This window comes from Orcinus orca, chromosome 10 (assembly GCF_937001465.1).
Source record: "Orcinus orca chromosome 10, mOrcOrc1.1, whole genome shotgun sequence".
NCBI lineage: Eukaryota > Metazoa > Chordata > Mammalia > Artiodactyla > Delphinidae > Orcinus > Orcinus orca.
Window position 1 is genome coordinate 6816031 of NC_064568.1, and position 21390 is coordinate 6837420.

Sequence of the window (21390 nt, forward strand, 5' to 3'; positions counted from 1 at the left end):
CTTTGTGGGGCATCTAGACTTTGGTGAGAGAACCTATGCTTACTTGACATGTACATTTTGAACTGCTTTGCAGCCATCCTCTTCTAGTATCCACCTTTCTGAAAAGTCAGGTCAGACTCTATACCTGCAGGGCTTGTGCTGGAAAAAGATGACATGGGGGAAATGGTAAGAAATATCACTTCCAGTCTGAAACTTCCTTTTCCATCCCTTTTCTATCCCAAGAGTTTTGAAAGAATAGTGGTTGAACAAAGTAAAGCTGTGCATTTTTGTTCATTTACTTATTCATTCAGCAGATAGTCACTGAGCTCCTTCTGGTTGCAAAGCACTGTACTGGGTGATTTGAGAGGATTCAGAACGGCCAATGACACCGACCCTGGCTCCAGGGAGCTCACCTTCTAGTTGGGAGAAGAAACAGTGTAAAGTGTTGTAGACATTCAGTGTTGATATTCAGAGGAGTCCAGCCAGTTGGGGAATCTGGGAATCTTCAAGATGGGGCAGGGGGCAGCGTAATTTGAGCTGCACCTCAGAGAATGGGTAGGAAGGTGATGACCATGGCAGCTCTGTTCCAGCCCTATAAACTGGGCTCTGTCACAGATGGTGTACCAGGGAGCAGCCTCAGGAGAATCAGTTGAATCAATTAGTGTTAAGTGTTAACCCTGTTGTGCAAAAAACTGCCTGGAACATCAGAGGCTCTGTCATCCGGGAAGGAACCCCGGCCATGGCTCCCTCAGGGTCCCTCTTCAACGTCAAATGTAGCCAGGACCGCTCATGCCGCCATCCCCCCTTCTTTGCTCATGTTTTGCCCTCTGATTGGACTGTACTTTTTTTCCCCTGTGCCACCTGGCAAATTCCTCATCACCTGAGCCGAGTTTATGTCCACCACCACCAGCCCCTCAGACTGCTATAGCACATGTTAACCACCATTAAAGTATTTATCTTGCCTTGTTGGGGTTACTTATGTGCAGGCTTCTCAGGGGCAAGAAGTACCTCTTTTGCATGTCTGTATCTCCAGTCCCTGGCACAGTGCCTGGCAAAATGAAGGCACTTAGAGTGAACATTTACTGAATGAATGAATGAATGAACAGATGCAGTCAAGAACTTTAAAAATGATCAGTGGATTCAATGAGATGATTGCATTCTAACTATCAGTGCATTTACCAACAATATCTTTGGTTCTAGGTGTCAGTAATTAACACTGTGGATACTTCCCATGAGGACATGATTGTAAGTATTCCTTTAGCACTTCCTCACATGCTGTGGACATGGGCATTTCTGTTGATCATTTATGAATCCACTGTGGCTTTGCAGCCTTTGATAGTTAGGCTGTAACCCGAGGGGTATGGTCAGTCTCCCAGCAGTGCCCTCTGAGTTGGCAGGGCTGTGATAGTCTGGTCACTGTACGGCAGGAGAAACCTGGAAACAATTTGTAGCTCAAGGTCCTCGGTCTCCTGGCCAAAAAAGTAACTGTCTCTGGGATGGGATGGAAGTGGGTGCAGAGGTTTGAATTAGTCTTCCCACCTGTATTCCTCCTGCTGTCACTTCTTAGCCCCATGGGAAAGGGAAGAAAGAAATAGGAAGATGACTCAATACAAAGGCAGAGCCAGGTAGGACCGGCACAGACAGCAGGCCAGACAGTACTCTTTGAACCGGAAGTCATTAACTCAAGGCGTTTCCTGAGAGGCAAACATAGGGTTTGGTGTAAAAGACAGGGCAGTGGTAGAAGGTCCAGAGGTTAAAGTCTCCAGCAGCAAAGATGTGGACTCTGCTTCTTGCAGTGCAAGGAGTCCAGGTAGCCTTTGAACAGGACCCAGGTCAGTCAGCCTACAGCATTTCATCCCAGGCATCCTGCCATCACATCCTTCCTACCAGCAGTTGCTTTGGGACTTCTGAGGGGCTGCCTAGTCTCAGAATTGTATGTTCCCTGGGTGGGATCATGTGTGTTCTAGCTGTGAGACCACACCTCCTTGGAGACAGCGTGGCACCTTGGGTAAGAAGATCCAGTCTAAGATCCCTAGTCAATCTCTTTTTTTTTTTTTTGAATTTTATTTTATTTATTTTTTTATACAGCAAGTTCTCATTAGTTATCCATTTATACATATTTGTGTATACATGTCAATCCCAATATCCCAATTCATCCCACCACCACCACCCCTGCCGCTTTCCCCCCTTGGTGTCCATACGTTTGTTCTCTACCCCTGTGTCTCTATTTCTGCCCTGCAAACCGGTTCATGTGTACCATTTTTCTAGGTTCCACATATATGCGGTAGTATACGATATTTGTTTTTCTTTTTCTGACTTCACTCTGTATGAGAGTCCCTAGATCCATCCACGTCTCTACAGATGACCCAATTTCGTTCCTTCTTATGGCTGCGTAATATTCCGTTGTATATATGTACCACAAATTCTTTATCCATTTGTCTGTCGATGGGCATTTAGGTTGCTTCCATGACCTGGCTATTGTAAATAGTGCTGCAGTGAACACTGGGGTGCATGTATCTTTTTTTTTTTTTTTTTTTTTGCGGTACGCGGGCCTCTCACTGTTGTGGCCTCTCCCGTTGCGGAGCACAGGCTCTGGACGCGCAGGCTTAGCGGCCATGGCTCACGGGCCCAGCCTCTCCACGGCATGTGGGATTTTCCCAGACCAGGGCACGAACCCGTGTCCCCTGCATCGGCAGGCGGACTCTCAACCACTGCACCACCAGGGAAGCCCTGCATGTATCTTTTTGAAATATGGTTTTCTCTGGGTATGCGTGCAGTAGTGGGATTGCTGGGTCATATGATAATTCTATTTTTAGTTTTTTAAGGAACCTCCATACTGTTCTCCATAGTGGCTGTATCAGTTTACATTCCCACCAACGGTGCAAGAGGGTTCCCTTTTCTCCACACCCTCTCCAGCATTTGTTGTTTTTAGATTTTCTGATGATGCCCATTCTCATGGTGTGAGGTGATACCTCATTGTAGTTTTGATTTGCATTTCTCTAATGATTAGTGATGTTGAGCAGCTTTGCACGTGCTTCTTGGCCATCTGTATGTCTTCTTTAGAGAAATGTCTATTTAGGTCTTCTGCCCATTTTTTGGATTGGGTTGTTTGTTTTTTTAATATTGAGCTGCATGAGCTGTTTATGTATTTTGGAAATTAATCCTTTGTCTGTTGGACAAATATTCTCTCCCATTCTGAGGGTTGTCTTTTTGTCTTGTTTGTAGTTTCCTTTGCTATGCAAAAGCTTTGAAGTTTCATTAGGTCCTATTTGTTTATTTTTGGTTTTATTTCCATTACTCTAGGAAGTGGATCAAAAAAGATCTTGCGGTGATTTATGTCAAAGAGTGTTCTTCCTATGTTTTCCTCTAAGAGTTTTATAGTGTCCGATCTTACATTTAGGTCTGTAAACCATATTGAGTTTATTTTTGTGAACAGTGTTAGGGAGTGTTCTAATTTCATTCTTTTACATGTAGCTGTCCATTTTGCCCAGCAGCACTTATTGAAGAGACTGTCTTTTCTCCATTGCATATCCTTGCCTCCTTTGTCATAGATTAGTTGACCATAGGTGTGTGGGTTTATCTCTGGGCTTTCTATCCTGTTCCATTGATCTATATTTCTGTTTTTGTGCCAGTACCATATTGTCTTGATTACTATAGCTTTGTAGTATAGTCTGAAGTCAGCGAGGCTGATTCCTCCAGCTCTGTTTTTTCCCTTAAGACCGCTTTGGCTATTCGGGGTCGTTTGTGTCTGCATACAAATTTTAAGATTTTTTTTGTTCTAGTTCTGTAAAAAATGCCATTGGTAATTTGATAGGGATTGTATTGAATCTGTAGATTGCTTTGGGTAGTATAACCATTTTCACAGTATTGATTCTTCCAATCTAAGAACATGCTATATCTCTCCATCTGTTTGTATCATCTTTAATTTCTTTCATCAGTGTCTTATAGTTTTCTGCATGCAGGTCTTTCATCTCCCTAGGTCAGTTTATTCCTAGGTATTTTATTCTTTTTGTTGCAGTGGTAAATGGGAGTGTTTCCTTAATTTCTCTTTCAGATTCCTCATCATTAGTGTATAGGAATGCAAGAGTTTTCTGTGCATTACTTTTGTATCCTGCAACTTTACCAAATTCATTGATGAGCTCTAGTAGTTTTCTGGTGGCATCTTTAAGATTCTCTATGTATAGTATCATGTCATCTGCAAACAGTGATAGTTATACTTCTTTCTTTCCAATTGGTATTCCTTTTATTTCTTTTTCTTCTCTGATTGCCATGGCTAGGACTTCCAAAACTATGTTGAATAATAGTGGTGAGAGCGGACATCCTTGTCTTGTTCCTGATCTTAGAGGAAATGCATTCAGTTTTTCGCCATTGAGAATGATGTTTGCCGTGGGTTTGTCGTATATGGCCTTCATTATGTTGAGGTAGGTTCCCTCTATGCCCACTTTCTGGAGAGCTTTTATCATAAATGGGTGTTGAATTTGGTCAAAAGTGTTTTCTGCATCTACTGAGATGGTCATATGGCATTTCTTTCTCAGTTTGTTAATATGGTGTATCACATTGATTGATTTGCGTATATTGAAGAATCCTTACATCCCTGGGATAAATCCCACTTGATCATGGTGTATGATCCTTTTAATGTGTTGTTGGATTCTGTTTGCTAGTATTTTGTTGAGGATTTTTGCATCTGTATTCGTGAGTGATAATAGTCTGTAATTTTTTTGTAGTATCTTTGTCTGGTTTTGGTATCAGGGTGATGGTGGCCTCATAGAATGAGTTTGGGAGTGTTCCTTCCTCTGCAGTTTTTTGGAAGTGTTTGAGAAGGATGGATGTTAGCTCTTCTCTAAATATTTGACAGAATTCACCTGTGAAGCCATCTGGTCCTGGACTTTTGTTTGTTGGAAGATTTTTTTTTTTTTTTTTTGCGGTACGCTGGCCTCTCACTGTTGTGGCCTCTCCCGCTGTGGAGCGCAGGCTCCGGACGCGCAGGCTCAGCGGCCATGTTTCCTTTGCCTAGCCGCTCCACGGCATGTGGGATCTTCCCAGACCGGGACACGAACCTGTGTTCCCTGCATCGGCAGACGGACTCTCAACCACTGCGCCACCGTGGAAGCCCTGTTGGAAGATTTTTAATCACAGTTTCAATTTCATTACTTGTGATTGGTCTGTTCATATTTTCTCTTTCTTCCTGGTTGAGTCTTGCAAGGTTATACCTTTCTAAGAATTTGTCCATTTCTTCCAGGCTGTCCATTTTATTGGCATAGAGTTGCTTATAGCAGTCTCTTAGGATGCTTTGTATTTCTGTGGAGTCTGTTGTAACTTCTCCTTTTGTATTTCTAATTTTATTGATTTGAGTCCTCTCCCTCTTTTTCTTGATGAGTCTGGCTAAAGGTTTATCAATTTTATCTTATCAAAGAACCAGCTTTTAGTTTTATTGATCTTTGCTATTGTTTTCTTTGTTTCTATTTCATTTATTTCTGCTCTGATCTTTATGATTTCTTTCCTTCTACTACCTTTGGGTTTTGTTTGTTCTTCTTTCTCTGGTTCCTTTAGGTGTAAGGTTAGATTGTTTATTTGAGATGTTTGTTGTTTCTTGAGGTAGGATTGTATTGCTATAAACTTCCCTCTGAGAACTGCTTTGCTTCATCCAGTAGGTTTTGGATCGTTGTGTTTTCATTGTCATTTGTCTGTAGGTATATTTTGATTTCCTCTTTGATTTCTTCAGTGATCTCTTGGTTACTTAATAACGTATTGTTTAGCGTCTATGTGTTTTTGTTTTTTACATTTTTTTCCCCTGTAATTGATTTCTAATCTCATAGCATTGTGGTCAGAAAAGATGCTTGATATGATTTGAATTTTCTTAAATTTACGGAGGTTCGATTTGTGACCCAAGATGTGATCTGTCCTGGAGAATGTTCCATGTGCACTTGAGTAGAAAGTGTAATCTGCTCTTTTTGAATGGAATGTCCTATGAATATCAGTGAAATCTGTCTGGTCTGTTGTGTCATTTAAAGCTTGCGTTTCCTTATTTTCTGTCTGGATCATCTGTCCATTGGTGTAAGTGAGGTGTTAAAGTCCCCCACTATTATTGTGTTACTGTCGATTTCCTCTTTTATAGCTGTTAGCAGTTGCCTTATGTATTGAGGTGCTCCTATGTTGGGTGCATATATATTTATAATTGTTATATCTTCTTCTTGGATTGATCCCTTGATCATGATGTACTGTCCTTCCTTGTCTCTTGTAACATTCTTTATTTTGAAGTCTATTTTATCTGATATGAGTATTGCTACTCCAGCTTTCTTTTGATTTCCATTTGCATGGAATATCTTTTTCCATCCCCTCACTGTCAGTCTGTACGTGTCCCTAGGTGTGAAGTGGGTCTCCTGTAGGCAGCATATATATGGGTCTTGTTTTTGTATCCATTCAGTGAGCCTGTGTCTTTTGGTTGGAGCATTTAATCCATTCACGTTTAAGGTAATTATCGATATGTATGTTCCTATGACCATATTCTTAATTGTTGTGGGTTTGTTTTTGTAGGTCGTTTTCTTCTCTTGTGTTTCCCACTTAGAGAAGTTCCTTTAGCATTTGTTGTACAGCTGGTTTGGTGGTGCTGTATTCTCTTAGCTTTTGCTTGTCTGTAAAGCTTTTGATTTCTCCGTCGAATCTGAATGAGATCCTTGCTGGGTAGAGTAATGTTGGTTGTAGGCTGTTCCCTTTCATCACTTTAAATATGTCATGCCACTTCCTTCTTGCTTGTAGAGTTTCTGCTGAGAAATCAGCTCTTAACCTTATGGACGTTCCCTTGTATGTTATTTGTTGTGTTTCCCTTACTGCTTTCAATAATTTTTCTTTGTCTTTAATTCTTGCCAATTTGATTACTATGTGTCTCGGCATGTTTCTCCTTGGGTTTGTCCTGCCTGGGACTCTCTGTGCTTCCTGGACTTGGGTGGCTATTTCCTTTCCCGTGTTAGGGAAGTTTTCGACTATAATCTCTTCAGATATTTTCTCAGGTGCTTTCTGTCTCTCTTCTCCTTCTGGGACCCTTGTCATGCTAATGTTGTTGTGTTTAATGTTGTCCCAGAGGTCTCTTAGGCTGTCTTCATTTCTTTTCATTATGTTTTCTTTATTCTGTTCTGCAGCAGTGAATTCCACCATTCTGTCTTCCAGGTCACTTATCCGTTCTTCTGCCTCAATTATTCTGCTATTGATTCCTTCTAGTGTATTTTTCATTTCAGTTATTGTATTGTTCATCTCTGTTTGTTTGTTCTTTTATTCTTCTAGGTCTTTGTTAAACATTTTCTTGCATCTTCTTGATCTTTGCCTCCCTTCTTTTTCTGAGGTCCTGGATCATCTTTTTTTTTTTTTTTTTTCTTTTGCGGTACGCGGGCCTCTCACTGCTGTGGCCTCTCTCGTTTCAGAGCTTAGGCTCCAGACGCACAGGCTCAGCGGCAATGGTTCATGGGCCCAGCCACTCTGTGGTATGTGGGTTCCTCCCGGACCAGGGCACAAACCCGCATCCCCTGCTTCAGCAGGCGGACTCTCAATTACTGCGCCACCAGGGAAGCCCGCTGGATCATCTTTACCATCATTATTCTGAATTATTTTTCTGGAAGGTTGCCTGTCTCCACTTCATTTAGTTGATTTTCTGGGGTTTTATCCTGTTGCTTCATCTGGTACAAAGTCCTCTGCCTTTTCATCTGTCTGTCTTTCTGTGAATGTGGTTTTCCTTCCACAGCTACAGAATTGTAGTTGATCTTGTTTCTGCTGTCTGCCCTCTGGTGGATGAGGCTATCTAAGAGGCTTGTGCAAGTTTCCTGATGGGAAAGACTGGTGGTGGGTAGAGTGGTGTTGCTCTGAGCATAGCTCCATAAAACTTTAACCCACTTGTCTGCTGATGGGTGGGGCTGGGTTCTCTCCCTGTTGGTTGTTTGGCCTGAGGCGACCCAACAGTGGAACCTACCCGGCTCTTTGGTGGGGCTAATGGTGGACTCTGGGAGAGTTCACACCAAGGAATACTTCCCAGAACTTCTGCTGCCAGTGTCCTTGTCCCCACGGTGAGCCACAGCCACCCCCTGCCGCTGCAGGAGACCCTCCAACACTAGTAGGTAGGTCTGATTCAGTCTCCCCTGGGGTCACTGCTCCTTCCCCTGGGTCCCCATGTGCACACTACTTTATGTGGGCCCTCCAGGAGTGGAGTCTCTGTTTCCCCCAGTCCTGTCAAAGTCCTGCAATCAAACCCCACTAGCCTTCAAAGTCTGATTCTCTAGGAATTCCTCCTGCCGTTGCCGGACCCCCAGGTTTGGAAGCCTGACGTGGTGCTCAGAACCTTCACTCCAGTGGGTGGAATTCTGTGGTGTGAGTGTTCTCCAGTTTGTGAGTCACCCACCCAGCAGTTATGGGATTTGATTTTATTGTGATTGCGCCCCTCCTACCATCTCATTGTGGCTTCTCCTTTGTCTTTGGATGTGGGGTATCTTTTCTGGTGAGTTCCAGCGTCTTCCTGTCCATGATTGTTCAGCAGTTAGTTGTGAATCCGGTGCTCTCACAAGAGAGAGTGAGGGCATGTCCTTCTACTCTGCCATCTTGAACCAAACTCATGGTCAATCTCTTAACTTTTCTGAGCCAGCCCTGATTTCCTCATAGCTAAGTTGGGGAAAATTATGGATATGCTACCTCTCTCTGTGGGTTCATCTTGGGGAACAGATGAGACAAAGTAGTAATGACTAACGTCTGCATGCTCACTGTGCATCACACCCCATGCTGAATACTTCTCATTTAAGCTTCATAACAACCCTCGAAGTAGACGCCATCATCAGGCCCATTTAAAGATAAGGAAACTAGGTTCAAGGGTATTAGGAAATTTTTCTAAGGTTGCACAGCAGGTAACTTGAGATAGGATTTAAATCTCTTAGGTTCTTTGCCGTACTTCCTCCCAAAGTGTGTGATAGCACTCTGCAGCAGCAGTGCTTCAGAAAAACACTTGCAGAGAAGCTCTGTCATAGCACCTGCCCTGCCTGCCTTCCAACAAGCCAAGACCTGGAATGGTGGAGGGGGTTGGCCTCCCAAGAAGAATCAGGATGTTTTCCTTGGGTAGGGAGGTGAGGAAGGAATGTTGAAGCAGACGAAATGATTGCTTCCCTCTGAAAGGATGTGATTGCCCCTGATGACCACAAGAGTGACAGCTAATAGTTCCTGAAACCCCCAAGGCGCAACAGTGAAGAAAGTGTCATCCATTGGAATAGGCAGGGCCAGCAAACAGGAGGGGCCAGTAAGTACAGTGAGGCAGCAGGTGGATTGGCTCAGAGGAGCCATCGCCCAGATGGAAAAGGAGCTGTGGGCAGGGCCCAGCCCTAGGTCTGGATGGCCAGGCAGCATCGATGAAGTTGGTTCATCAGTGATGGGACCAGTGACATTTAAGACATGAGTGGAGAGTCTGGGGTACTGGCGTGCATCATGGAGGACCTGATTGGGGCCTGCAGGCAGTCAGTGGCCTGCTTCTTTGGGTCAGCATTAGCCCTGGGTTCTGGCGCTGAGCCAAACCTCCCTGGCGACCCACGGAGCCTCGGAACACAGTGGGGCGTGAGGAAGGAGGAAGAAGAGGGAAGCTAGGCAAGCTTCTCTTCTCCCATATACCCACCCTGCAGAACAGGACTGGGAAGGACTTCCCCTGTGATGTAAAGGGTCTAAAAGCACCTGGGTGTGGTTTTTCTTGTCCCTTTCAGAAGGAAATTACCTGTCAGAGAAGTGAGAACATTGACATGCTAGCTTCCTGCCTGATAGTGATGATTCTTTGAGGTTTGATTAACTTCAGGTAGATTCTGGTCCCTACTAGACTCAGTCCTGGTGACTGCCCCCACCCCACCCCGCTCCGCCCAGCCTGCCGGCTTCCCGAGCTGTCCTCTCTTTGCAGCATGATGCCCAGATGGACTACTACGGCACCCGCCTGGCAACCTGCTCATCAGACAGGTCCGTCAAGATCTTCGACGTGCGCAACGGAGGGCAGATCCTCATCGCCGACCTCAGGGGGTGAGTGCAGCCAACCCCGGGCAAGGTCTCAGAGAGTGGGCTTCTCAGACATGGCAGGAAGGGCTGAGGGCCAGATCAGAGCAGCCCGCAGTGCAGTCAGCGGAGCGGACACCTGGTCCCAGCCAGCCGGCTGCCCTCATCAGGTATCCCAGGCCGATGGAGCCAGGAGCAAATCCCAATTCTGCCGCCCAAATGCCCACTGGCAGACCTGGGGCGAGGGAGTCAGTTATAGGCTCTCAGAGCCTCCACCCACTCACCCCCAACACAGGCTGCCGCTGTCTCCACCCAGTTAGAGCCTACTTGCAACAAGCGTCCAGTGGCCACTGCTATTTTCAAAAGTGGGAAACTAACTTTTTTTTTTTAAACAAGTTTAGCTACCACATGATCTAAAGTGACTCAAGGCTGGTGATCTAAGAATGTAATAGTAATTATATAAATCCCATAATTCTGCCTGTTTGCCCGTGGTAGGTACTCAGTGAATATTTGCAAACGTTTCATTTACCTTTCTCCCTGTTGAGATTCTTGAGATCCTGGCTCCCAGTTTTGTGGCCGCACTCTAGTGCTTTCCCTCAGTTCACTACCTCAGGTAGATGGGGTTCTTAACCTGGGTACCATGGATCTCCAAGTGTTCTGTGGGTAGAATTCAGGAGGTGGTGAACTGGGAAAGGGAAAACATCACCTCTTTATTTTCAGTGACTCTGATATTTAGCATTTCCTTCAATTATGGCTATAGGCCAGGAACTACAGTAGTATTCATAGTACCTGTCACTTTGTTACCAATAGGAGTCATAGATTTTTGTTTTTAATAAATTTATTTATTTTTGGCTGCGTTGGGTCTTCGTTGCTGCACGCTGGCTTTCTCTGGTTGCGGTGAGCGGGGTCTACTCTTCATTGCGGTGCGCGGGCTTCTCATTGTGGTGGCTTCTCTTGTTGCGGAGCACGGGCTCTAGGCGTGCGGGCTTCAGTAGTTGTGGCTCGTGGGCTCTGGAGGACAGACTCAGTAGTTGTGGCACACGGGTTTAGTTGCTCCGCAGCATGTGGGATCTTCCTGGACGAGGGCTCGAACCCGTGTCCCCTGCATTGGCAGGTGGATCCTTAACCACTGCGCCACTAGGGAAGACCGTCACAGATATTTTTATATCACATTACAGTTGTTGAAGCTTTCTCAAAACAGCATTTATGCTCATCACTACTTTGAAGTTAGAATGGTTATTAGACTTGCCACTAGAGTTTGTTACTTAAAGCGTTAACAAAGAAGCACACGTATCACTAATAACATAAATTGTTCTTGAACGTTTTGATAACTGTATATCAGTATAATTGGGTTTTCTTTATAATCCTAGCTCTATGTATTGTTTTTTGTTTTTTGTTTTTTGTTTTTTTTGCGGTACGTGGGCCTCTCACTGTTGTGGCCTCTCCCGTTGCGGAGGACAGGCTCCGGACGCGCAGGCTCAGCGGCCATGGCTCACCGGCCCAGCCGCTCTATGACATGTGGGATCTTCCCGGACCAGGACACGAACCCGTGTCCCCTGCATCGGCAGGCGGAGTCTCAACCACTGGGCCAGCAGGGAAGCCCTAGCTCTATGTGTTTTATCCATTGTTCTGAGAAGGGACCATAACGTTCACCAGACTGCACAGGAGAAGTTAAGAATCGCTGACAAGTGGGTGTTCAGTACATATTTGTGAATGGGTTAAAACAGACATAGCTAAGTCAGTAGCCGTTTCAGGAGATAGGCCTAGAAGTTCCACCTCTTCCTGAGTGTCAGGAGTCAAGTGACTCAGGAGCCAGATGCCGCCTTCCCTGCTCAGCAGCCCGTGGCTGAGTGGAGAGCTCTGGGGGTGAGGCCTGGCTGCCATCTGGGCATCATGCTGCAAAGAGAGGACAGCTCAGGAAGCCGGCAGGCTGGGCGGAGGGGGGTGGGGTGGGGGCAGTCACCAGGACTGAGTCTGCTGTCACTCAGTCCTCTGCTCTGCGTTTTTCTTCTGCTCTAAGTATGAAAAGTATTGGAGGGTAATAAATTCAGGCCCCCATTCTTTATTCCCTCAGTTAAAATTACACTAGTTGTAGGACGTTTGAGTCTACAAGAGTTTCATTAGCAGCTCCTTTGTAGAGACTGGGGTTGGACCACTGTCCCAGCTGGAGGGAGGAGAACTCTGAGTGTCAGCAGTCCCGGGGTGGATGGGGAGCAGGGAGCAGCACCAGAGCTAGCAGTCATCAAGCTTGTGTTTTCTCCTTTTCTTGTACCAAGCACTGTTGTAAGCTCTTTATTGAGTTATCACAAACATTTCCCTCATGACCGCCATGTGAAAGAAGTCTTGTTGACACCTCTATTAAGAGACAAAGCCAAAGAGAGGATATGGCCCTGGCCTAAAGTCAGGCAGCAAGTGAGTGTGGAATAGGTGTGAAAGAGCCTGTCCCATCCCCTCTGTGCCATCCCCCTCTGTGTGCTGGGTGCCCCCCGTTCTGAGGGACGGCCCCAGTACAGAGCCTGGCACAGGGTACGTGCTCAGACAGTGAACGCACAGAGATGGGAAGAGAAGAGAGAGACATGCCTGTTGATAAAGTTAAAAGAGTAGTGGCAGGTATCAAAATGAAATAGTCACTGCCGCCTCAAGAAGGTGACTGGGAAGATGAGTAGTGATTCATCTACAGATATATCCTGAGCACTTGTGGGGGTAAACCCTGGATCTGTTGGTGACTGTGCTGATGACAGTACATGTAGGCTACGCTGGCCACCATCTGGGGTAGGTGAGGGCTCTGCCGTGTCGGGACAGAGGGGCTGACTCGCCTTCGGCCTCAGGGTCCTCACTGCCCAATGACGGTCCCTTTTGGAGTGACATTATACACGGCTTTCCGTTTTGAAATTTTTAGGCAGTTCTGTCCTGAGAAGCCATTCACTTCTGTCCAAAGTAGTGGCTGACAGAGCACTGTGGGTTCCTTTGGCCCATTTGAGCAACCTCTGACCCTCTCCCCTTGCAGTCATGAGGGTCCTGTGTGGCAAGTGGCCTGGGCCCACCCCATGTATGGCAATGTCCTGGCATCCTGCTCCTATGACCGCAAAGTCATTATCTGGAAAGAGGAAAATGGCACCTGGGAGAAGACACATGAGCACACGGGACACGACTCCTCAGGTACACAGTGTGGCGGGAGAAGAGGGCGGCGGGCAGAGGGCCCTGGGGGAGAGGGGGAGGCCTCTGTCTTGGCTAACCTTCGGCTTTCCCCTTGTGATGCTCGTCATTTGTCCCCTGGGCTTTGGTTGCTTTTCTGTTACTCTTTCCACAGCAGAGGTAAGTAAGGCCTTAAGACCTAAAGCCAATCCAAAGCAAAATGAGAAAAGCAAAGACAACATAGTGAGATTTTTGTTTTTTTAAGGTTTATTCATTTCAAGTACTGGCCTTGTTCTCAGATTATAAGATAGGCTTTAGTTTATGATGATATTAGTAGTGATGGGTTTTTTAAATCTCCTTAATTGACAAAATTACAACCTCCCCCTGGTGATCCCTACAATTTTTTTTTTTTAGAAATTTAGTAAAATAGTAAGTCTCAACTGAAAGTCTGCTCACTGTTCCTCCCTCCTTCCTGCAGTAAACTCTGTGTGCTGGGCCCCCCATGACTACGGCCTGATCCTAGCTTGTGGGAGCTCAGATGGAGCCATCTCTCTGCTGACTTACACCGGGTTGGGCCAATGGGAAGTGAAGAAGATCAACAATGCTCACACTGTAAGTCACACCCTTCCTGTGTATAGGGGGTAGCTCTGTGGCCTTGCCTCGTGTCCCCTGTTCACTCCTTAGAGCGTGGCAGGAACAGTGTCACTGCTGTGCGGTGGGCCAGGGGAGGGGGCTGCTGATCAGACATGCTTGGGAGAGCAGCTCTGAGCCTCTCTGCTCTGAAGCCAGACAGGCTGCATCCAGGGAGGCCAGGCTGCACCAGCCTCATTCAGCCCACGGCAGGGTTGGCACTGGTTCCTCCAAGTTGGGGAGGGCCAGGGCACTGGCAAGGTGGCAACAGTAGGCTGCCTCACTGCCACCCTTGCTATGGACACCTCAAGTTGACATGGCCTGCAGTGGTCATTGGGACCCCTGGAACTGAGTGGTGTTAAAAATCATCATAGGGGGCTTTCCTGGTGGCGCAGGAAAGTCCTGAGAGTCCGCCTGCCGATGCTGGGGACATGGGTTCGTGCCCTGGTCCAGGAAGATCCCACATGCCGCGGAGTGGCTGGGCCCGTGAGCCATGGCCGCTGAGCCTGCGCGTCAGGAGCCTGTGCTCCGCAACAGGAGAGGCCACAGCAGTGAGAGGCCCGCGTACTGCAAAAAAATAAAAAAACAAAAAAATAAAACATAGGAATTTAGTTCTCTACTTATAGTCATTGGACATTAAGGTTAAAACAGTCAAGAAAGCACAGTGGGGCTTCCTTGGTGGCGCAGTGGTTAAGAATCCACCTGCCAATGCAGGGGACACGAGTTCGAGCCCTCATCGAGGAAGATCCCACATGCTATGGAGCAGCTAAGCCCCGTGTGCCACAACTACTGAGCCTTCACTCGAGAGCCCGTGAGCCACAACTACTGAGCCCGTGCACCACAACTGCTGAAGCCCACGCGCCTAGAGCCCATGCCCTGCAACAAGAGAAGCCACTGCAATGAGAAGCCCACATACCACAATGAAGAATAGCCCCCACTTGCCGCAACTAGAGAGAGCCCGCATGCAGCAACAAAGACCCAACGCAGCCAAAAATAAAATAAATTTAAAAAAAGATGGGCTTCCCTGGTGGCGCAGTGGTTGGGAGTCCGCCTGCCGATGCAGGGGACGCGGGTTTGTGACCCGGTCTGGGAGGATCCCACATGCCGCGGAGCGGCTGGGCCCGTGAGCCATGGCCGCTGAGCCTGCGCGTCCGGAGCCTGTGCTCCGCAACGGGGGAGGCCGCAGCGGTGAGAGGCCCACGTACAGCAAAAAAAAAAAAAAAAAAGAAAGAAAGAAAGAAAGCACGGTGGACAGTGAGGGGAAATCTCACATTTCTTGAGCGTCTATTGTATGTCATGTAATCCTCTCAAATGTTTGTGAATGAAAGAAAAAATAACAAATGTACAGATTTGCAAGGCCACCAGTCCTGTTCTCATTTTATGATTAGGTAAGTGAGGCTTAGAAAAAGTAAGTGACTTAGAGAAGGTACTGTGCTGAGGTTAGAATCCTGGAATCCATCTACCTTCTGTCTACACAGCAGTCCAGCTTTCATGGCCCCAGCACTTCTGAAAACTACGCAGATGGAAGTCAGCAGCCCCAAGTTTGACACTGTACTTCTGCAGTTCTCAAATTCATGGGGTCCATAGCCTGCCCAGGCTTCAGGGCCCCAGGAGCCTGTCTCAGGGTCTTGTTACTTGGGACCCTGTGATCCCCATCTGCTGACTAACTTGCAAAACTGAATAGGCTGAGAGGCTTCTGGGAAGATGGTGGGGAATGGCAACATAGTGCTTGAGTCTTTTCCAGTCTTTGCGTAGAAACCAGCAGAGCAACTAGGTAGCAAAACCAAAACCTCCTGAACAACAGTTAACAACAAAATTGGGTAGCAAGGTATTTCCACAAACTCCAAAATACAAGCAGAGAGCAGTGGACCACCGACAGCCGCAAGACTGTGAGGTATTGGCATCCGAGCAGGAGGAAGAAGTAATGCGATGCCTTCCACCACACCTGAGGAGTACCCCCAGAAGAGCCAACAGGTGTTCACTGGAAAGCATTGCTGGCCAGTTGGCAAACAGCAGCTGTTTGAGAACAGGAATTTTGTACTTTTGTTTGTAACTTTTTTTAAAAGTAAGATAAAATTCACATATCATAAAATTCACCCTTTTTTAAAAGTGTACAGTTCTGTAGTTTTTAATATACTCACGAAGTTGTACAACTCTCACTGCTAGTATCCAGATCTTTTTCATCACCCGAAAAGAAACCCCATTAGCAGTCACTCTCCACCCCACCCTACCCCTAGCCCCAAGCAATGCTAATCTGCCTTCTGTCTGTATGGACTTGCCTATTCTGGACATTTCCTGTAAATGGAGTTATACAGTATGTGGTCTTCTGTGAGTGACTGCTTTCACGTAGCATGTTTTCAAGGTTCATCCATATCATAGCATGTATCGGTGCTTCATTCCTTCTTATGGCTGAATAATATTCCATTGTGTGAATATACACATTTTATTTTGCCATTCATCAGCTAGTGATCATTTTCAGCTCTTATGAATAATGCTCCTACAAACATTTGTGTGTCCGTTTTTGTGTTTTGAACTTTCTTGGGAGTAAAATTGCCAAGTCATGGAATCTCTGTGTTTAACTTTTTGAAGTACTGCTAACTGTTATCCAAATTAACTGCACCATTTTACATTCCTGCCAGCAGTGTATGAGGATTTCAGTTTCGCCACATCCTTGCCAACACTTGTTGTCTTCTTTTTTTTTTCTTTTTGTCTTCTTTTTGATGATAGCCATCCAGGTGGGTGTGAAGTAGTACCTTATTGTGGTTTTGATTTGCATTTCTCCAGTGACTAATGGTGTTGGGCATCTTTTCACGTGCTTATTGGCTATTTGTATCTCTTCTTTGGAGAACTGACATGGGGCCTGGGGGTTGCATGACCTCATACCAGGTGAGCGCAGGGGGCCCACCAAAAGAGAGACTAAAGGGACTTGGGGAAATCGGACCCTCATGACCCACTGGGCTTGCTTCCACAATAGTGCCCCTTGTGAGCAGAGGGACACAGAGCCAGAGAGGGACACACACTGAAAGGAAAGAGGGATATAGACCAGAGTGGGGGAGAGGAACAGAGCCATGAAATCCCAGAAGCAAGCTGTCACATTTGTTACTACTACACAAAAACAGACACTTCTGAACTTAGAAAGGCTTTCCTGAACCTCATTTGATCAGGAAAACTAATTTCACTTAAAAATAACAAAGAAGGGCTTCCCTGGTGGCACAGTGGTTGAGAGTCTGCCTGCCAATGCAGGGGACACGGGTTCGTGCCCCGGTCCGGGAAGATCCCACATGCCGCGGAGTGGCTGGGCCCGTGAACCATGGCCGCTGAGCCTGCGCGTCCGGAGCCTGTGCTCCGCAACGGGAGAGGCCACAACAGTGAGAGGCCCGCGTACCGCAAAAAAAGAAAAAAGAAGTATTTGAGGTGAAATCTCAGAGGTTTTCCTTTAAGAAAGTTTTTTCCTTTAAGAAAAAATGAATATGCAGAATAACATTCTCACGGGCAGTGAAAGAAAGACATGCCCACAAAAACAACCAGTTGTCACCCGCTATTTCCAGTCAAGCTAAGAGAGTTTTTTTAAATGACATAAGACATTTAAAAATAGCATAAATCAAAATTTGAAAGACTCAGAAGAAATGAGGTGACAGAACTCAGGAAAGAGAAATTAAAAATTATTTCATAAAGACTAAACTAGAAGGAATACCAGAGCAAATAAACACAACAGATAATGCCTTAAGAGAAATAGTGTGAAAAAGGAAAAAAAGAAAAAAATGAAGAAATAAAAAGATTTTGACAAAAAGTGAAGACAAGCAGAGATCAAACGTGAATATTAGGTGTCCAGAAGAAGAAAACAGAACAAATACTAAAAACTGATTCAAGAAAACTACCTTAAAATTTAAAAACCATATTTGAAACTACATATTGAGAGAGCATACCCTATACTTAAGACTATCAACCCAGAATCACCAGCAAAAAGGCCTAAGTATAGTGAAATTACTGGCCTTAAAGGAAAAAAAAAAAGTCCTTTGGGCATCTAGGCAAAAGGAGCCATGTAACTTACAAGGGAAACAATTGGATTATCTGGCTTTTCAACAGCAATGATCTGTGCATGAGAAAGTGGAGAACACATTTACAATACTCAAGGTAAGAATGTGTGAGCCAAGGATTTATAACTAGCGAAGCTGACTTTCAAGTTCACACAAAGACTTAAATACCAAAGTTCATAGCAACTTTAATAGCCAAAACCTGGAAATAATCCAAATGTGTATGAACAGGTGAATGGGTCAACAAATTGTGGTATATCCGTACTACAGAAATGCTATCTCGCAATAAAAAGAAATGACTATTGAGATAAACGAATTTTAAAATAATTATGCTGACTGGAAAAAAATCAGACAAAATGTACGTACTGTGATTTCATAGTATGGAAAAGCAAACTAGTGACAGCAGATCAGTGGTTGCTGAGCGTAGGGAGGTAGGCAGCAGAGATGGATTGCACAGGGATCCCAGGAAACTTGGGGATGATAGATGTGTTCATTCTCTTCTTTACCAGTAATTATCTTTTTAATCACTTCTTTTTTTTATTGAGGTATTAACTAATCACTTCTTTTTTTTCTTGAGGTATTAACTAGTCACCAAGCTGTACATCACATCCCTATGACTTACTTATTTTATAACTGAAAGTTTGTATCCATTCAGCCAGTCTGTGTCTTTTGGTTGGAGCATTTAATCTGCTTATGTTTGAGGTAATTACTGATATGTATGTTCTTATTGCCATTTTGCTAATTGTTGTGGATTTGTTTTTGTAGGTCTTTTTTCTCCCCGTCCTCCTTTGGTTTTCTCTTGTGATTTGATGACTAACTTTAATGTTGCGTTTGGATTCCTTTTTCTTTTTTGTGTGTGTATCTATTGTAGATTTTCAGTTTGTGGTTACCATGAGGTTTTGATATAGCAGTCTATATATAAACAAGGTTGTTTTAAGTTGCTGGTCTTTTCATTTTAAATGCATTTCCAGTATCCTGCATTTGTCCTCTCCTCTTCTCATGATTGCTGGTTTTGATGTCATATTTGTGTGCGAATGATTTCCTACCTTTACTGTATGTTTGCCTTTACCGGTGAGCTTTTCTATTCGTAATTTTCCTGTTTCTAGTTGTGGCCTTTTTTTCCCGCACCTAGAGAAGTTCCTCTACCATTTGTTGCAAAGCTGTCTGGTAGTGCTGAAACCTCTTAGCTTTTGCTTGTCAGTAAAGCTTGTGATTTCTCCATCGAATCTGAATGAGAGCCTTGCTGGGTACAGTATTCTTGGTTGTAGGTTCTTCCCTTTCATCACTTTAAATATATTGTGCCACTCCCTTCTGGCCTGCAGGGTTTCTGCTTAAAAATCAGCTGATAACCTTATGGGAATTCCCCTTGTGTGTTATTTTTTTTTTTTCCCTTGTTGCTTGTAATATTTTCTCTGTCTTTAATTTTTGTCATTTTGATTATTATGTGTCTCAGCCTGTTCCTCCTTGGGTTTATTCTGCCTGGGACTCTGCACTTCCTGCACTTGGGTGACTGTTTCCTTTCCCATGTTAGGGAAGTCTTCAGCTATTATCTCTTCAAATATTTTCTCAGGTCCTTTCTCTCTCTTCTCCTTCTGGGACTCCCATAATATGAATGTTGCTGCATTTAATGTTGTGGCAGAGGTCTCTTAGACTGTCTTCATTTCTTTTCATTCTTTTTTCTTTATTCTGTTCCATGGCAGTGATTTCCACCATTCCGTCTTCCAGCTCACTTAACCGTTCTTCTGCCTCACTTATTCTGCTATTGATTCCTTCTAGTTTATTTTTCATTTGAGTTATTGTATTTTTCATCTCTCTTTGTCCTTTAGATCTTCTAGCCCTTTATTAAACATTTCTTGTATCTTCTCAGTCTGTGCCTCCATTCTTTTTCCAAGATCTTGGATCATCTTTACTATCAGTACTCTGAATTCTTTTTTGGGTGTATTGCCTATCTCCAGTTCACTTAGTTGTTGTTCTGGGGGTTTGTCTTGTTCCTTTGTCTGGGACATATTCCTCTGCCGTCTCATTTTGTCTAACTTTCTGTGATTGTGTTTTCTGTTCTGCAGCTGCAGGTTTGTAGTTCTTCCTGCTTCTGGTGGATGAGGCTGGTCTGAGAGGCTTCTGCAGGCTTCTTGATGGGAGGGACTGGTGGATGGAGCTGGGTCTTGTACTTCTGGTGGGCAGGGCCGGCTGTGGGCTCAGGAAGATTTTAGGCAGCCTGTATGCTGATGGGTGGGGCTGTGTTCCCGCCCTGTTGGTTGTTTAGCCTGAGGCATCCTGGCACCGGAGCCTATAGGCTGTTATAACTGAAAGGTTGTACCTTTTGACCTCTTTCACCCATTTTGCCCATCCCTCATCCCCACTTCTGGAAACCACCAATCTGTTCTTTGTATCCATGAGCTTGGGGATTTTTATTAATTTCACATGTAAGTGAGATCATACAGTTTTTGTCTTTTTCTTTCTGACTTATTTCACTTAGCATTATGCCCTCAAGGACCATCCATGTTGTTGCAGATGGTAAGATTTCATTCTTTTTTTACGGCTGAATAATATTCCTGTGTGTGTGTGTACACACCCCACCTATTTATCCATTCATCCACTGATGGACACTTAGCTTGTTTGCATATCTTGGCTATTATAAATAATGCTGCAGTGAGGATGGGGGAGTGCAGATATATTTTGAATTAAGGGGGTTTTGTTGGGTTTTTATTTGGTTTTTGGTATTAATAGCCAGAAGTGGAATTGCTGGGTCATAAGATAGTTCTCTTTTTCATTTTTTGAGGATCCTCCATACTGTTTTGCATAGTGGCTGCACCAATTTACATTCTCACCAACTGTGCACAAAGAGGTTCCCTTTTCTCTGCACTTGCTGTTTCTTGTCTGTTTGATAATAGCTATTCTTTTTTTTTTTTAACATCTTTATTGGAGTATAATTGCTTTACAATGGTGTGTTAGTTTCTGCTTTACAACAAAATGAATCAGTTATATATATACATATGTTCCCATATCTCTTCCCTCTTGCGTCTCCCTCCCTCCCACCCTCCCTATCCCACTCTCCAGGCAATCACAAAGCACCGAGCTGATCTCCCTGTGCTATGCAGCTGCTTCCCACTAGCTAACTACCTTACATTTGGTAGTGTATATATGTCCATGCCTCTCTCTCGCTTTGTCACAGCTTACCCTTCCCCCTCCCCATATCCTCAAGTCCATTCTTTAGTAGGTCTTTGTCTTTATTCCTGTCTTACCCCTAGGTTCTTCATGACATTTTTTTCTTAAATTCCATATATATGTGTTAGCATATGGTATTTGTCTCTCTCTTTCTGACTTACTTCACTCTGTATGACAGACTCTAGGTCTATACACCTCATTACAAATAGCTCAATTTCGTTTTTTTTTATGGCTGAGTAATATTCCATTGTATATATGTGCCACATCTTCTTTATCCATTCATCTGATGATGGACACTTAGGTTGTTTCCATCTCTGGGCTATTGTAAATAGAGCTGCAATGAACATTTTGGTATATGACTCTTTTTGAATTATGGTTTTCTCAGGGTATATGCCCAGTAGTGGGATTGCTGGGTTATATGGTAGTTCTATTTGTAGTTTTTTAAGGAACC

General features: G+C 44.7%; 1 protein-coding gene across 3 annotated transcripts in view; it reads left to right on the top strand.

Moving 5' to 3' along the window:
• Nucleotides 1-21390, top strand: part of SEC13 (SEC13 homolog, nuclear pore and COPII coat complex component) — a 54615-nt gene that overhangs the window by 1730 nt on the left and 31495 nt on the right. For 2 of the 3 annotated variants that reach the window (XM_004274831.4, XM_049716222.1), the window contains exons 2-5: nt 1180-1224; nt 9887-10002; nt 12983-13134; nt 13589-13722. In XM_004274831.4, the coding sequence (XP_004274879.1) occupies nt 1180-1224; nt 9887-10002; nt 12983-13134; nt 13589-13722 (447 nt within the window). The remainder of the gene's footprint in view (nt 1-1179; nt 1225-9886; nt 10003-12982; nt 13135-13588; nt 13723-21390) is intronic. The other variant, XM_033437359.2, reaches the window with a different exon arrangement.